The 15,819-nt window shown below is 42.5% G+C and overlaps 1 protein-coding gene and 1 long non-coding RNA gene across 7 annotated transcripts in view; both read left to right on the top strand.

Annotated features, from left to right (window-relative positions):
• Positions 1–15,819, top strand: part of LOC119378957 (oxysterol-binding protein-related protein 6) — a 125,248-nt gene that overhangs the window by 92,361 nt on the left and 17,068 nt on the right. For 4 of the 6 annotated variants that reach the window (XR_005181083.2, XM_049411830.1, XM_037648066.2 and 1 more), the window contains exons 10-19: positions 1,692–1,866; positions 1,948–2,087; positions 2,167–2,283; positions 3,025–3,384; positions 5,942–6,016; positions 7,560–7,697; positions 9,418–9,481; positions 9,598–9,676; positions 10,493–10,634; positions 11,341–11,485. Coding sequence is in view for 5 of the 6 variants with exons in the window: in XM_049411830.1 (XP_049267787.1) it covers positions 1,692–1,866; positions 1,948–2,087; positions 2,167–2,283; positions 3,025–3,384; positions 5,942–6,016; positions 7,560–7,697; positions 9,418–9,481; positions 9,598–9,676; positions 10,493–10,634; positions 11,341–11,485 (1,435 nt within the window). In the remaining variant the exon portion in view is untranslated. The remainder of the gene's footprint in view (positions 1–1,691; positions 1,867–1,947; positions 2,088–2,166; positions 2,284–3,024; positions 3,385–5,941; positions 6,017–7,559; positions 7,698–9,417; positions 9,482–9,597; positions 9,677–10,492; positions 10,635–11,340; positions 11,486–15,819) is intronic. The other 2 variants (XM_037648070.2, XM_037648069.2) reach the window with 2 other exon arrangements.
• LOC125756859 (uncharacterized) overlaps positions 1–15,819 on the top strand; it is a 75,846-nt gene that overhangs the window by 42,959 nt on the left and 17,068 nt on the right. The gene's annotated exons all lie outside the window — the stretch shown is intronic.

Genomic DNA, 15,819 nt, shown 5'->3' with positions numbered 1-15,819 from the left:
GTTTTTCAAGAGGGGCGTCATGGCCTGCCAGTTGCTGGGGGCGCGAAAAGCACGACGCATCCATTGCACTGAGAACAGTCGGTCCCGCTGCTTCCGCCAACCCCTAATCAACTTTTACGTCGAACTCGCGCTGAGCGGCACAATTGCTGGAATTCTCGGCAAAAAGTATCACTGACGCTTGAAGTCAGCTGTGTAGCGCTACCGACGTGACACGTCGCAACCGCGCATTTGCAATGCGAAACCGTCACGTCAGATCAAACAACAAACAAAGAGTGAGGCCTTAGGCCAGTGCCAGTGCGGCTGCACGTCGGCAGGCAGCACGGCTAGGGGGCTAGGGACTTCACGGCCTACCTAGGGAAATCACGGGTTCCAGCGCAAACATGGCGGAGCGGCTGCATTTTGCGGGGGCTTTGAAAAGGCGGTGTGCAGCTATTGCACAAATAACTTTTTTTTTCTTAGTTACTTAGTCGGAAAAGGCGAACGGGTACGGTTTTTATACCAGATTTTATGGTATATAATGTGCGTATGTAGCAGGAACTGCTTGAAGAACAGCAGGCGCGGCAGTTGAATGGCATAGGTGCGGTGCTTTTGGTCGCTTTGATCGCGAATATAGGTCGAGATTCTTTGGTCACGAATATAGGTCGATAGCTGATTATGGGCAACATTTTTGGGAAAAAAAGGTCGACCTATATTCGAATAAATACGGTATGTTTTGTTGGTATTACATACAGAACTTTTAAAAGAGTAGTTTTTGTTTTAAGCGAGAAAAAAATTTTATAACCTAATAACCACAAGGTTGTAGGAAGCTTGCCTTTGCCTCGCCTTCACTGCATAGCAGGTTAGCGCAGTATTCCAGCGTGGGCTTTTTAGCAGCGAATAATGCAAATCATACAACTGCTTGTCACTTATTTTAGTAATACTGCTGTATAAAACGTCAAAAATGGCAATAGGGCTAAAATTATGGAATGGTATCTTCTCTCTTGTACCATCAAAGGGCAGGTAATATTCAACCGCTTCATAGTTCAAAGGGGCAGAATTATAATGTAGTCGATGGCCTGCAGGACAGTTTTGGGGCATCGTGTTTGGCTTCTGATAATTAAGATACATGGTCTTGCATAATAATTAACGGCATAATTAAAATATACTTTGCTTAAGTTGTTTTTATGATGTTTCAGGTAAAGGTAGATGTGTGATCGCTTACCACTGGTTTGCATGATGAAATGATGTATCCTAGGTGTACACTTTCGAGATGATTCGATATCGTGCCCATAATTGACAGCTCATTCGCCATTTCCGGACGCGGTTTAACATTTTGATCCCGCATTTTCTTATGGCTCTATGGTGCTGAAAATGTTAAAAGTCCGTGACCGTTACCGGACTACTTCTCACACTCACATATACTAGCACGATTTTTTGCAGCATGATCGGAGATGGTCGAAAATTTACCAGGTACACTTGATATGGGATGAACCATATATGCATTTTTTGGTTGATATTTTAGATTGCGTTTTTCAGTCAAAGTGGTAAGTTCAAAGCCTATATATTATTGCTCAAAGAACAGAATGGCAATCATGGAGTGAATATAAAAGAGGATGTGTAGGACCCTCTGGTCATGGTTCTGCATGCAAGTATTAATTCTTCAATATATATATATATATATATATATATATATTTTTTTTTTTTGATTCCAGGATGGGTCTGCCATGCTTTCGATACGAGACATGGGCTACCTGAGTTGTTCACACCCTTCATTGGCATCTGATGGGACTCTGGTTGGCTCTGTGCCTGACAGCAATGCATACTGCTCATACGACACTACAGGTGTCTTCAAGCACATGGAGCAGTTTCTTTCTCTGGCTAAGGAAGGTGCGTATGCTTTCATGATAAAATTGGACCATGTGATTTAACAGCTTTGTTGGCCTTTTTTTTTTGTGTGTATATATGTAGTGCATTCAGGCCTGCGAACCATGCTGCGCAGTCTACAAACCGAGAGAGAGCGCCTTAAGCAGCACTTGGAGTCTGAGAGTGCTGCCAGCTGTGGCAGCAATGCTGCATTGATCGCAAATCTTAAGAACGCACTGACACAGGTGAACCCAGTTGCTTTCTTTTCTTTTTTCTGCACATTCCGTCGACATCGGCTATATATTGCATAATATTTTCTTCCAGGCAGTTCAGCAAAACTATGACCTTCGTGCCTGCCTAAAGAAGATTCACGAAGAGACTGATCCGTCAACTTTCCCAGCAGCTGATGGGTCGGCAGCAGAAAGCTTTGATGAGCCAACGGTGAGTTTTACATAAATTGCTTGCCAGGGGACATGACATTATTGCAGCCTGCATACAACTTCTGTCAAAAGCTCTGAGCTTGCTCGTTGTGTCTCCTAAGTGCCAAACTGACTGTGTGAAAACTTGAAAATAACTTGTACCGGCCTGCTGAAGCTTCGGAACCTTGGGGATGCCGTTAGAAAGTCACTTTGCAGCTTATAGTATGGGAAATGTCTCTTTTTTTTTGTGATTCAGGGTATGTTTGTATTGCTTGTACACTCTTACAGTAATGTTATTTCAACTGTGGTTAAAGGTACAAGATGGTCTGCAATAAATGAAGCTGACAGCAGAGTCTTGCTTTTAATATACTATTCACGTTTCAGTTTGGAAGAAGAAACAAAACAAAATAGTCTATATGTCATAGTTTTGCTTGCTGTACAAGGTGTGGCAGGTTAAATAACCTGACGGCCCAGGCATCTTGTGGGGTAATAATAGTAATATCTGAAGTTTAACGTCCCAAAACCACCATATGATTATGAGAGACGCCATAGTGGACGGCTCCAGAAATTTCTTTTAACGTGCACCTAAATATAAGTACACAGGCCTCAAACATTTTCGCCTCCATTGAAAATGCGCATCTTGTGGGAAGTGTGTATCCTTGATCAGCCACGTGCTTTGGTGTGAACGTTCTGCTAGTCCGTTGAGCAGAACCCTTGGTAGAAAAACTTGACATTAACTGACCTTGCCCATGTCTCACCTCAGCTTGTGCATCAACCTGTGCAGCAGTCGGTGTCACACGAGAGCTCGTCCGCACTGTCAACATCGGAGTTCTTTGACGCAGCTGAAAAGTTGTCACTGAGCAGCTCTTCCTCAGAGGAAGAAGAAGAGGAAGGCAGCTTTTGCAGTGAGGTGTCTGATGATGGCACTGAATATGCACCGGGTGCTGAGGGCAATCTCACAGACCGCCCTCCAATGTCTCAAGGGCGCCGTTCAAAGCTGCCAGCTCCCAAACCTGATGCAGGCGACACAAGCTTGTGGAACTTACTGTGTAAGAACATTGGCAAGGATTTGTCCAAAGTGAGCATGCCGGTGACCATCAATGAGCCCCTGAACATGTTACAAGTAAGTTATTTTCAAAAATAAAGAGCAGTTGTTATTAGCAAATTTACTTATGGACAGTTAGCATAAATTGAAATGCAAGCACTGAAGAATAACTTGACGGTGGTATCTACTAAATTCTTTATTTTGGGGCCACTATGGCCACTATACGTGTTGCAGCTCCACAGTCCTGTATCTGAGAATGCTAAATTATACAGGTGTCCTGCATGTTCTAAATGCGTAGACACATTCTAGTCTACAGTGGTTTGTTTGCAGTTCAATTTATGCCGCTAATACATTTCTGTAGAGTACTTGATAAGTTGCTTACAAACCTGTTTGAGAAGCCGAGCCTGTCAGATTACAAGTAAAAAAAATATATATCTAGCTCATAGAACATAGTTCTTTTTGATAGGTTTCTTTGTGATGGTGTAATGTGTGTACTGGCAGTGGTGTGCACTGCTCTTTCATTAATAATAGTTAATGCATTAATAGCTAATCCATTGCTTTTCCAGTTTTCTTCCTGCTCTGTATTTTCCCCCCCAAATTTAGCACTATTCTCAAAATTGTGCAGTGCACAGGATTTATAGCAAAACAGTGTGTCTGTGATGTCTGGCTTTAACTCGTAGTACCTTAGGTGGTCAAAAATAATCCAGTGTTCCCCACTATCGCATGTAAGGTCGTGGTTTTTGCACAGAAAATTCCGTATTGAAAGTGTTTTTAAATGTCCAGCTGTACAGTGCTGTTCAGTGTGTCTCATCGAAGCACACAAAAATGGCTGCCTTTTGTAATTCAACATTGCTCATGGCACATGACTCAGAGCAGTTCCACGTAGCGTCTGTGAAGTGTGCATGCAGGGCCCAATGTATCTTGCAGGCACTTGTTTAAGTACCAAGGTGCAGGCGGCTGCTTTATATGCATTCTCATTGCCCTGATATGTGTGGTAGCTTTCTAGATGCAATAGTAGCATCCATTCCGTTTTTTGGTATATACTTTTGAAGAGGGCTCTGAACCACCCCTCTCAAGATATGGGAAAGCACATTCTGCAGATAGAGGATGGAGTTGTGAACATCTCAGCCGAATTTCATAGTCATCTGAAGTGTGTGGCGGTCACATGTGGAGTGCAAAGTGGAAACACCCTCTTTTCAAATAGAGCTGTGGGCTGGCTGTGATTGGCTGCTTTTCGACATCATTTAGCAGATTCCGAGAGAGAGCTGTCGTTTGCTGATAGAGGTTTAGTTTCCGGGCAGTATTTTCGATTGGTGCAGTCCTTCCTGCTGTTACAGTGTATATTAATTGACTCATTTAACTAAACAGGGTGTAGTAGCGGAACTTTTTGAATTTTGATCAGTATAATGCATTCCCAAAAGTGAGAGTTGTGCACTTACACGTGGTTGTGCTTGCCCAATCAATAAAAATAAAACGCAGCACCATAGGCAGGGCCCACTGCTTTGGAAAAAAATAATTTGAATGCAGATGGGAAAGGGGAGTGTATTGCATGTAATATCTTGTCTTGTACTAGGCCTCCTTAAAATGTCACTTTGGTAATATATTTCTGAGAGGCACTTTACTAATTTCAAAGCACTTGTGAGACTTCGACAAAAAGGTAATGCAGAGCTTTTAGAAGTTCACTCTGATGGTGTTCAACTTCACCTAGGCCAACCTTTGCGATGGGCATTGTAGCAAGTTATTGACGCTCTAATTAGGCAAATGCTGAAGCATAACGTCTGTTTACTTGTTGCATTCAAGCAATGACCATAATCAAGAATCATTAGTCTTTACTGACTGTCCAAGAACTGTTTTCGAGCTTTTAAAATATGTACTGTTTGCTGATCTGGTGTGTTTAATTTTCGCTTATTTAATGTGTAGAACAGAAACATAGCAGACAATATGCAATAGCTTTGGTGTTGCAGCTTTTTTGCTGAAGCCTGCTCATTTAGGTTCAGTAATATTGATTTCAAAGCTCCTTGCTCCTCATGCATCATGAATGCTTTTGGAACAAGAGCCTGCAAGCATTCATCAGCACATGGCAATGACTCTGTGCCGTTGCCATTCACCACGTAGTGAGGATACACCATATGCTTAACAAAAGTGAGGATACACCGTATGCTGTTTTTCTGCTGACTTCATTTTATGCGTCAGATGAACCAGAAGTCATTAACCTGCAATGTGTTGTGAATATGTAATTGTGGTACCAGACTGCACTCTTGGGTTACATTATGTTCGTGGTTATTATTCACTGCTTCGAATCAAGCCAAAAGATGTCAAGTTCCAAGAGCAACACAAAGCAAGAAAGAAAATGAAAAAATTTCATATAGGTGCCATGATGCTTTAATGGTATGTTAGCCAGAAATTATCAAAAGGATTTTTTTTTATTTGACCTCATTCAATTGTTCACACAATTATTCAAAATATTTAGGCCCAACACCATTACTATTGTTATGATTTACTACCACACTGATCATTGCATACACCAGTGTTAGAACTACTAACATGTGTCATCTGCCATCTTTATTGCTTCTGATTAACTTCGGTGCAGAAAATCTTTAAAGGTTTATGTTTGTTTTTGTTTTATTTTTTATAGAGGCTGTGTGAAGAACTGGAATACAGCGATCTGTTAGATAAAGCTGCTTCAACTGAAGACCATTTTGAACGAATGGTGAGTCCATGCTTGGCTGCATGAATTTCCTGGAAAACATGGCTAGTTTGTCCAATAGTAATAGTTTTTCTAATAGTTCATTTGATATTGCCACATGAAATAATGTAGGCTAATACTGCATGTGGCACACATTTTTGAAAAGCAAAAATTTTGCCTTGGAAATACTGTTCTATTCACGAGAGCAATTTTAACTATAGAATTGTCTTTGTTGGCTTCTCAGCCTCACACTTCTCATTAACTTTTATTACAAGATTTAGTCTTGCCTTCAGAAACAATAATTACATAGGACTTCCTTCATGGATATTTTTATGCAGTATGTTCTCTATGAAGACTGACCCCTTGCCTCTGTCTTATTTTATCATGGCTGTGAAATGAAATGAAAGAAATGGAAGATACTAACTAGATTTGAGTCCAGATAAAATAATTGTATTTGCAAGCAGGTGCTGTCATTTTCAGATAAAAGACCTAGAAATACACTTGTTCAAGTTCATTTAGAGCATAATAAAAATTAACATTCACTTGCTAAGTTGCTGTGTGTTGCGACATTTCTAGTAGTGTATACTGTAGGTTTGAAAATTCAAGGAATGCCTAGGTTTGTTATAGTCTTTCTGCATATGCAGGTCATTAATTTGTATCTCAATATTACCAAGTTTTTTTTTTTTTCACCATGTCTTTTTACCATCCCAGTAGTGATTGTTGCAGCAGGAGGCAGTGGTTGCGGATTCATTTGATAAATGCAGAATATCAAACACACTATGGACTGTATGTAAAGTAACATACTGTCGTCATTTGCATTTCATTTTTCTTTCCTTTAATGTTTATGAGAAATTAGTAATTGTATTATGAAAGTATTATTTTTTATGTATCTCACCTTGGGATTTGTTCTGTTTACACATTAAGTTCAATCCTCTGACTTGTACTTGTCAATGCAGTTTACCTGGGACTGGAAACTAGCCTTTTGGCCATTGGTTCAAGCATTATGTACACATTTTTCATATCTAGTATTTATAAGATTTGATTGATTGATCGATTGATCGATTGATTGATTGATTGATTGATTGATTGATTGATTGATTGATTGATTGATTGATTGATTGAGGTAAAGTTCACTAGTTTGGTCTTTTCTGTTGTCAGAATCGAAGTCATGGTGTATATTTCTTACTAAAAAAATTGGTTGTACATTCGATTTCTTTGGAGTGCTGTCATTTTTCCATTCGTTTTTTTTTTATGTTTAACTTATCAAAATGGGTACTTATTCAACTCGCGCCATGTTAGAATTTGGTGCAAATACTGCCCGATGAATTGGTTTTGTGTTTTGGCGTTTTTTCTGCTTGTTGTTTAATTTGGCCTTCTGGATAGCTTGACCAGTTTCGTTGGTCCCGTCAGGGTTGAATTTATGAAGTCGACTGTAGCTGCTTTTTATATGGACAAATTTTAGGTAATTAGCATGCATCTTAATTTATTGGCTTCACATCCTTGAGTCTATTGCAGACTTTTTTATGTATATTTTAAACAAGTATGCTTTGATTGACTTCTGTTTTAGGTGTGCATAGCTGCCTTTGCTGTCTCCGGCTACAGCTCATCCTATCATCGAGCTGGGCACAAACCTTTCAACCCATTGCTTGGAGAAACTTACGAATGCATTCGAGAGGACAAGGGTTTCCGGTTCATTGCAGAGCAGGTGATAAGGATTTTCTGTATGGCCTTGAGCATTCCCTTTAAGACGTGCCTTGGATGTCTGTTTATTATATGTAGGGAACAAACAGCATTTAAATAAGGCCATGTAATGAGACAAGACATGTCTCTTCTTGTTTCTTGTTCTGAGGTTAATGCTGTTTGTTCATTTGGTCAAAAATATATCTTCTAACTAGCCCACATACAGTCTAACCTCGTTAATACGTACCCGCTTTAAGCGTACTAACGGTTAAAACGTAGTTGCGACGAATCCCCGACCGAGTCTCATAGAGCCTAATGCATTCGCTGACCGCTTAAGCCGTTGTGCTTCACCCTACGCCTACCGGTTAGTGCGTACCCTGCGTACCGCGATAACGTCTTGTGCCATAAAATTTTACTGCGCCGCTGAACTTCCCGACGCCACAATGTGCCGCCAAAGGTTTTCAGTCTTTTCGAAAAGTGCGTAGATCGGTCGATCACCGATTCCGACTTCCGCGCGATTGCGGCGATGCCTTTGCGGGTAAGCATCGGGAAAGAACGAAGGTGAGGCGGCGGCCACCGGCGAACGCGCCAGCATGACTTATCGCCGACAACCTTATCACAATAAGTATCTTCAGATATCTGTTCGGGCACGCGTGCGGCGCAGCACTGCTTTAAGCCTACTGCACGCTTTTAATAGGCGACAACCTGAACGCGCTGGGCCGCCGATCGCTGCCGCCTCGTTGTGCGGGACCGTGTTCAAAGCGCGCGCCGCTTTGTAGAAACGAAGGCAGCTCGCTGTTGCGGAGTTGAGCGTTGCTCGTCGTGGGCGACGAGAAACCTCTTTGCATAGACGCTATCATGCTAAACGCACGCGTACGGTACAGCAAGCGTAGCGCTGTTGTAACCATACTGCACGTTTTTATTGGGCGACCACCGAAACGCGCTTCCGTCCGCTGCCAGGACCGCTAGAGCGTCGCGGAGTGCGCATCGCTTGCAGGAAGTTCGTCATCGCCGCGTTAACCGAACAAGCTCATCTGTGCTCATCGCCGCATCTGTGCACGGTCTGGAGCGAAGTGGGTACGAAGAACACTCCCACGACAAATGCGCGCGTGCGGTACAGCAAACGGCCCGGCAGTAAGGCCGTGAGCCGAGAAGGCGACGCGCTGCACGCAACTAGCCAGGAGACGATAGGCTCCACGCAGCCGTACCGCGTTTCACTGGAACTGTGTCAGTTTTCGTTTAGTAGCAGATCGCGGTACAGACGCACTCACATATATCGCGGAAAGCCGATACTGTCCGTTCTTTCCAAAATGCTCCTTGGCGTCGGCACCGCGTGCTATCGGCACTATCAGACGGTCGTGCGAGAGTACCAGAATCTTTTCTCCAGTTTGGGAAAAAGAAAGAAAAGGCTTTGCAGCGGGTACTTTAGGCAATATTTGCTGTAGCACTGTATTTATTTCTTTGCTGGCGGCGATGGCGTATGCGAGGAGATGTAAATTTTTACTTGGTGGTTAATGTGTACTACCGTTTAGTGCGTAGTTATGCGGCGTTCCCGGCAGGTACGCATTAACGAGGTTCCACTGTAGTCACGTTAATATCTTGTAAAGAATCAGGAAGCTGTGTCAATCTGAAGGAAGTCTCCAGACGTGAAATTATCAAGGATTTTGGCTTCACATTTTCTCATGAAATATTATTGCATTAAGAGACAAACAAAGTGCTAATAGGCTGTTAATGATTTGTTTCAGGTGAACCACCATCCACCTGTTTCTGCCTGCTATGCTGAGTCTAAGAACTACAAGTTTTGGCAAGGTAGGTGTTCCAGCCAGCCTGAATTTTTTTTCTTTCACTTTCAGGGTATTATTTTTCTCAATTGTTAAGCATCTGTTCATGTGATATAAATTTTATTTCTTCGTGTTTTTTCACAGATGTTAGGATCAAAACCAAATTTTGGGGAAAGTCTATGGAGATCCTCCCAGTGGGCTCTGTTCACCTCGAGTTGTTGAGGTAAAGTGTTGCTCACACTTGCTAGCATTCTTTGCACTCATTTTAAACCCAACGCTTTCTTTGCACACTTCTCAGCAATTTGATGTGTCATCCCTGTAATGGTCGTCGTTGGCTGTTGTTGCTCTAGCCCCAAGAATATCTCCTCACGTGTTGGGATGCCATGTATATTTGCATGCACTTTTGTACATGCAAATATACATATATGCTTTGTGCCACATGACTGAACCCTCACTTTTTAGTGAGGGTTCAGTCATGTGGCACAAAGCTTGGTTCCCCACAAAACTATCAGATAGCATCGCCTTCCATGCATCACATGCATTGGAACCTGCTGGTAGCATCTGCAGCATCATGGAAGTTTTGCCATGCTGTGGACATGCTTAACCATTCCATTCATTGGGATGCTCTCACGTTGGTTGCAGCACTAGCATTTGCTGCTGCATTGCACTTTTGCTCATAACAAACCATGCGGTTCCAGCTGACAGCACTTATTTTTGATGCACCAAGATTGCTATCTTTGCACAGTGCCAGGAATGCTTGTGGCCATCTGCTTCAATTTATCTGGTGCAGAGACGATGATATCATTGGAAATGGTTGCTCAAGAATATTTCACCTGAATGAAACTTAGCTTTGCTATGTGCAGTGTACCATCACATCTGGTAACTGCTATGAGCAAGTTACAGGATGCATTTGTTGCCAAAAATCGCTACGTACTTCTTATTGTGTCTTGACTTGTTGACTCATTGAAGCTTCACTTACACCGATTCCCCACAAAACTATGGGATCTGTAAGTTTTCTTCTTTCATCTCTGTTATTTAGCTCTGGAAGTCACTACCAATGGAACAAGGTGACCACATGTGTGCACAACATCTTTAGTGGCCAGCGGTGGGTGGATCAGTACGGTGAAATGACAATCCGAGACCTGTCCCATGATGTGACCTGCAAATTGACTTTTGTAAAGGTGCAGCTTCTTGCTACATTTCTTGTCTTACCTTACGTAACCCTCTTCTGTATAACATATCATATCCCATAACATATCTCAGTGGGTTTTTATATGCCAAAACCATGATCGTAATTGTATCATGATATTGCTACATAAAACTGCCCAATTTAATTTTAATTTCAGTTATGCATTAGCAAGTGTTGTTTTTTCAAGGCATAAATGTGCCTCTCTAGCTTTTTCATAGTAGTTCCAACACTAATTGAAAATATATATGCTTCTTTAGCAAATAATGTTGGTGGGCCAAAATGCTTTAGTGATGCAGCTGATGGCTACAGCTCTGAATCAGTTTAGCTAATTCCACTTTGCTTTAGCTTCTGCAGCAAGCTGCTTTTTTCCTCTCCTCAGATAATGTGGGTGGCTCACACACATCCATGCATGTGCAAGTCGGTTAACCTTTTCAATTTCAGGGAACTATTTTGTCGAAATATGATGTGCACCCAATTATTTTAACAGGGGGGCTAAAACACATATCTGTACAGTGTGCACAATACTATTACAGTTATATGAAGTTATTACATATGCATAGTGATATTGGAATGATTTTGGAACTGATTGCTTTCTTTCTTGCTTATCTCTGAAACTTGTATATGAGAATGCTCTCCAACTCTCTCTGTGGCCAGTGCTTGAAGCATCTGATCTGTTGCATTATTTTGACTTGCTATAGGCCAGCTATTGGTCTGACAAACGCCATGAAGTTTTTGGAACTGTGGTCAACAAGCAGGGAGATGTCATTTGCAACCTCTCAGGACAGTGGACCGAAGCCATTTACTGCGGTGTCGCCCCTGCAGCAAAGTGCATCTGGAGGCCTGGTAAGGAGGCTATATTATTAGGAAACAGATAACCCTATACATATTTCTCAGTAAATGAAATTCCTGCTGAATGTAACATTTTATCCTGGTCCCTTTAGGTGCTGTTTAACGAGATTCTGCTGTATTAATTTTGGACGCATTATTTCACATCCGTGTAGATTTAAAGATAGGCTTTGTTTTAACTCTTTCGTGACCATGGGAAAATTTGCCACATTTTGTATGCTTTAGTAATTATTTTTTGTTATGAGTAGTATGATAGATACAGTGTAATATTATATATCAATATAAAGCTAAGTGTACTTTTTAATGGTGTTACTTAAAAAAATTAATATTAGGGTGTAATATGCAAGAATATTTATGAAAAACAAGATTTATTGAACATTGCATAGAACATTTTTAATGTAGTGCTCCCAGCATGAACGAAAAAAGAAAAGAAAGATAATCGGAAATATACAAAATATTTGCTCAACAGTTTTCTATATTAGAGCTAAGTTTGAATGATCTAGCTCAAAAAGCGTATGCGTTACCTTTTTTTTTGACTGCCCAGTGAAAACTACATTGTTCCAGCAGGTTGCATGGCTATATTTTTTCCCTTTACAAATTTTCCAGAAAAAGTAATACATTAAATATGATTAAGAGGAGGAATAAATTTGGATTGATCCATAGGTATTTTAGCAGGTTATGCTAAATAGCAGCACAGAACAAAATTCAGATACCAAAAGGTAGGACTGGACACGGCAACAAAACATCCTAACGTATGGCTTCACCGCACATGATAAAAATATTCTAAACTTGTAAGCTTCAAAAAAGTCTTCACATTTGAATGTCTGACACTATCGAAATAGGTGGAGCCATGTCTGAAAGCTCTAAGATGTAAAAAGAAATTTTTTTTCTAAGGTCACTGTGCTGCTAGGCAAAACAGCCGTTACAGGTGGCATTTGTCCGGTCGTCAAGTTTCTTGATCTCATAGCATTTTTTGCATTTTCTCCGCTTCGTCAATCAGTACGATTTGTTCTGAATGTTCTTGTTTTGGGGACATGTAGCCATGGAAGCTTGACAATGCTGATATAGGGCAGCAGGAAAATGATATTCACCATCTCTATGGCCGTGACTATTTCCCAAGAACCATCATCCTCGGCATAAGACTGCAGAATTGGCAACCACGCACACTAATTTTTGTTAACACAAATCCTGTTTATTACTTTTGCTGTGAAAAAGATGCCAAAAACGCCGATTTTCCTTGTGACACATATTGCTTCACTGCGCAACACCACTCTGAGGACACGGCCAAGTGCCCATCTTGGGCTGAACATTACTCTCTACTGGCTGAAGATGATGCCACCAAATCTTCACCATATACTGTTGAGGCATTATAAATAGGAGATATATAATAGTGTCAACGTCCTCACAACATTTCAATCGAAGTGAAAAAATCGATGTGCCAGAAAGTGTAATGCACTGATCAACACCTGACTATGATCCGGGCTCATTCTATGGTTTATCATCCGAACTATATTTCCATGATTTGATATCATCCTCAGAGTCACTTCTGCTAGAAACAGCAGAAAAATTGCTTGCAGATGCAACAGAATCGTACAAGGAGCAACATTTCCGAGAGGGTCTCGCTTTGGGGTTGTCAGCCATTTTCGAGAACGAACCATGCGAGCCACTATCTCTGAGTCGCTGTTAAAAATCGTCGCCGCTCGGGAAAAAAAAATGAACTACGCAGGAATCGAAACATTAGTGCTTACAGAATGTGCTATACATGGTGCAATTAGTTGCTAGGAGCGCCCATGTTTTTTAATTAACGCTCAGCGCATTCGGGTCACCGGTGACCCACGTTCTATAGGCGCAGTCACGAAAGAGTTAAGGGAACATTGCTGAGGAATGCCGAGTATGAGTTCTGGGTAGTCACTGTATTACTATTAACCAGTGCCCTTGTGAATGGCAGTGCTGATGGTAAAAATACCAAGGCATGTTTGCCACCATCAGCATCATCGTCTCAGTGTGTCTGGAACCCAGTTGGCTGACACATTATGCTGCCTAACACTCTCTCTCTCCATTTTTTAAAGGGGTCCTGAACCACTTTTCGAAGTAATCTTCGAATGACCTCAGTATCAGAGTTTATTGCTTCCCAAATCGATTGTTGCAAAAATGTCTCTAGTCCATCAAGAATAAACGGAGTTACGTGGATTTTTCGCACACTTTAAGCACTTTCTCCTCTGATCCCGACGAGCACGCTGGAAGCTACGCAAAGAGGGATGACATGGAGAAAGGAATCGACATCAGCGCGTGTCATTACCTTGAGCATGCGTCATGAAACGTGGTCGCTGTCTCCCGTTACGATTCTTGTGTGCACTAGTATTGCTGCTGTGCAATTTTAGCTCACTATAGAGCGCAGCGCCGGTACGTGGTGACACCCTGTGGCAAAAAGCATATCTGATTCCAAATGCTGCTCCTGATTTACATCAGCGGTCAGCCGATATCAGCATTCAGCTGTTTGACACCTTACAGCTGGTGCCCCACCCACTGAAGAGAGGGCACTTGAGAAAGTGGCAACTTCGTGCGCCAGCTACGAAATTTGGCTCAACTGTTCACAGCAGTGTTTGCTGTTTGTCGAATGTTTTTTTAGCACCAAGCCCAAGGGCTGGTTCCCCTTTAAGTATTAAAAAAAAGTATATTAGCAGAGAGGAGGGCTCAACAGTGAGTTCCAAAATTGTGTGGCCAACCATTGCATCAATTACACCAATCATGACTAGATTTTATTGTGTCTGCAGACATTTAGGTCATTTATGTACATTAAAAAGTTGACAAAAGATGTCAGGCCAGGTGTCTTTTTTTTTAGTGTTCAAATGTAATGTATTCCCCTGTTATAAAAAAAAATGACTAGCTTCAGGCAGATCTTGCCAAAAATGTTTACATTACAGGGAGCCGATGCCTAAATTGCTAAATGTGTGCCGTCGTTTCCCATCTTATATTTTCACATTGTTTATGGTACAGTCAACTGCCGATTTTCGGACTCCCTAGGGACCGCGAAATCGTCCGAAAAATCGGGCAGTCCGAAAAAACAAATTCATGCTTTTTTATTCCGCTTAAGCGGTCAAATCGCCACAGCCACGTCCGAAATAGCTTTTAATGCCTCCCAGTACAATTATCAGGCATTTTAGTGCGCGCCCAGGCTCTCGCAAATACATTCGGTACCTGCCGCGAACCCCGCTTAACTACGTACGTGCCAACCGCCACTTTTACATCTCGTGATGAGCGCCGCTGATAACTGCAAAGCGCGGAATAGATTACGGCTATCTCGCATGAAGCGTTTCTAAACGATGACGCGGAACACAAAGACTGTGGCGGAAGTGCGGACGACTCGTCCGGCATTCCCCGATGCGTGTGCGCATATGCGCACACACATCGCCGAATCGCCGCTGATACGCAGCATTTGCTGCCGTATCAAGCCGATCGTTTCTAGTTGTGTGCAGTACATCGCCAACTAAACTGACGCCGTCACTTTACTGTTGCTGTATCGTACGCACGCATTTATCATGAAAGGGTTCGTGATGTGCACTTAGTTCTTGACCGCACACGGGCGCTGCAATGGCGAGCTGGGTTTGTCCGCGTAGGCAACGCGTCTATGCGGCGCACTTAGCGGTCTCGCACAAAGAGGCAGCAGGAATGGCGGCGCGGCGCATTTGGGCTCTCGCCTATTAAATGCGTGCAGTACGCATGCAACTGCGCTAGGCCACGAGCACTACCGAGCAGTTAACTGAGGATGCTTATCGTAAGGGTTGTCAGCGATTAAGTCGTACCGGAGCGTTTGCCAGCTGCCGCCATCACGCCTCCGTCCATTTCCGCTGCTTATCCGTAACATCGCCGCACGGCGCCGCGATAGCGGCCCCTTTGAATTTCTGGTCTGCTTCACCCCATAACGCTTCGGCATTGCGGCAAAGCTGACTTTCGGACTCTGCTACTGTCGCACACAGATCGACTCGCGTACGCGCTGGTTCAAACCTAAGAGATGATTGACGCGGCAGAGGTGAGGGCTCCAATTAATGCCTTTCGGACCCACAATTCGGGCAGAAAGTCCGAAAAATCGGACACCGAAGAGTTTCAGCGTCCGAAATTTCGGACGTTCTTATACATTGACGTCTATGGGGCTGGTGACGGTGCCGCGATAGTGTCCGAATTTTCGAGCATGTCCGGAAAATCGGGCGTCCGAAAAATCGGCAGTTGACTGTATACCAAGCCTCCAGTCACAGGAAGGTGTTTTCACTTCCAAAAGTGTAATCTGCCAATGTGGCTTCTTCTCCTTTAGTACATTTTCTATGATGTTAGTT

This window comes from Rhipicephalus sanguineus, chromosome 1, assembly GCF_013339695.2.
Source record: "Rhipicephalus sanguineus isolate Rsan-2018 chromosome 1, BIME_Rsan_1.4, whole genome shotgun sequence".
Lineage (NCBI taxonomy): Eukaryota > Metazoa > Arthropoda > Arachnida > Ixodida > Ixodidae > Rhipicephalus > Rhipicephalus sanguineus.
This window is presented reverse-complemented; position numbering and strand designations above follow the sequence as displayed.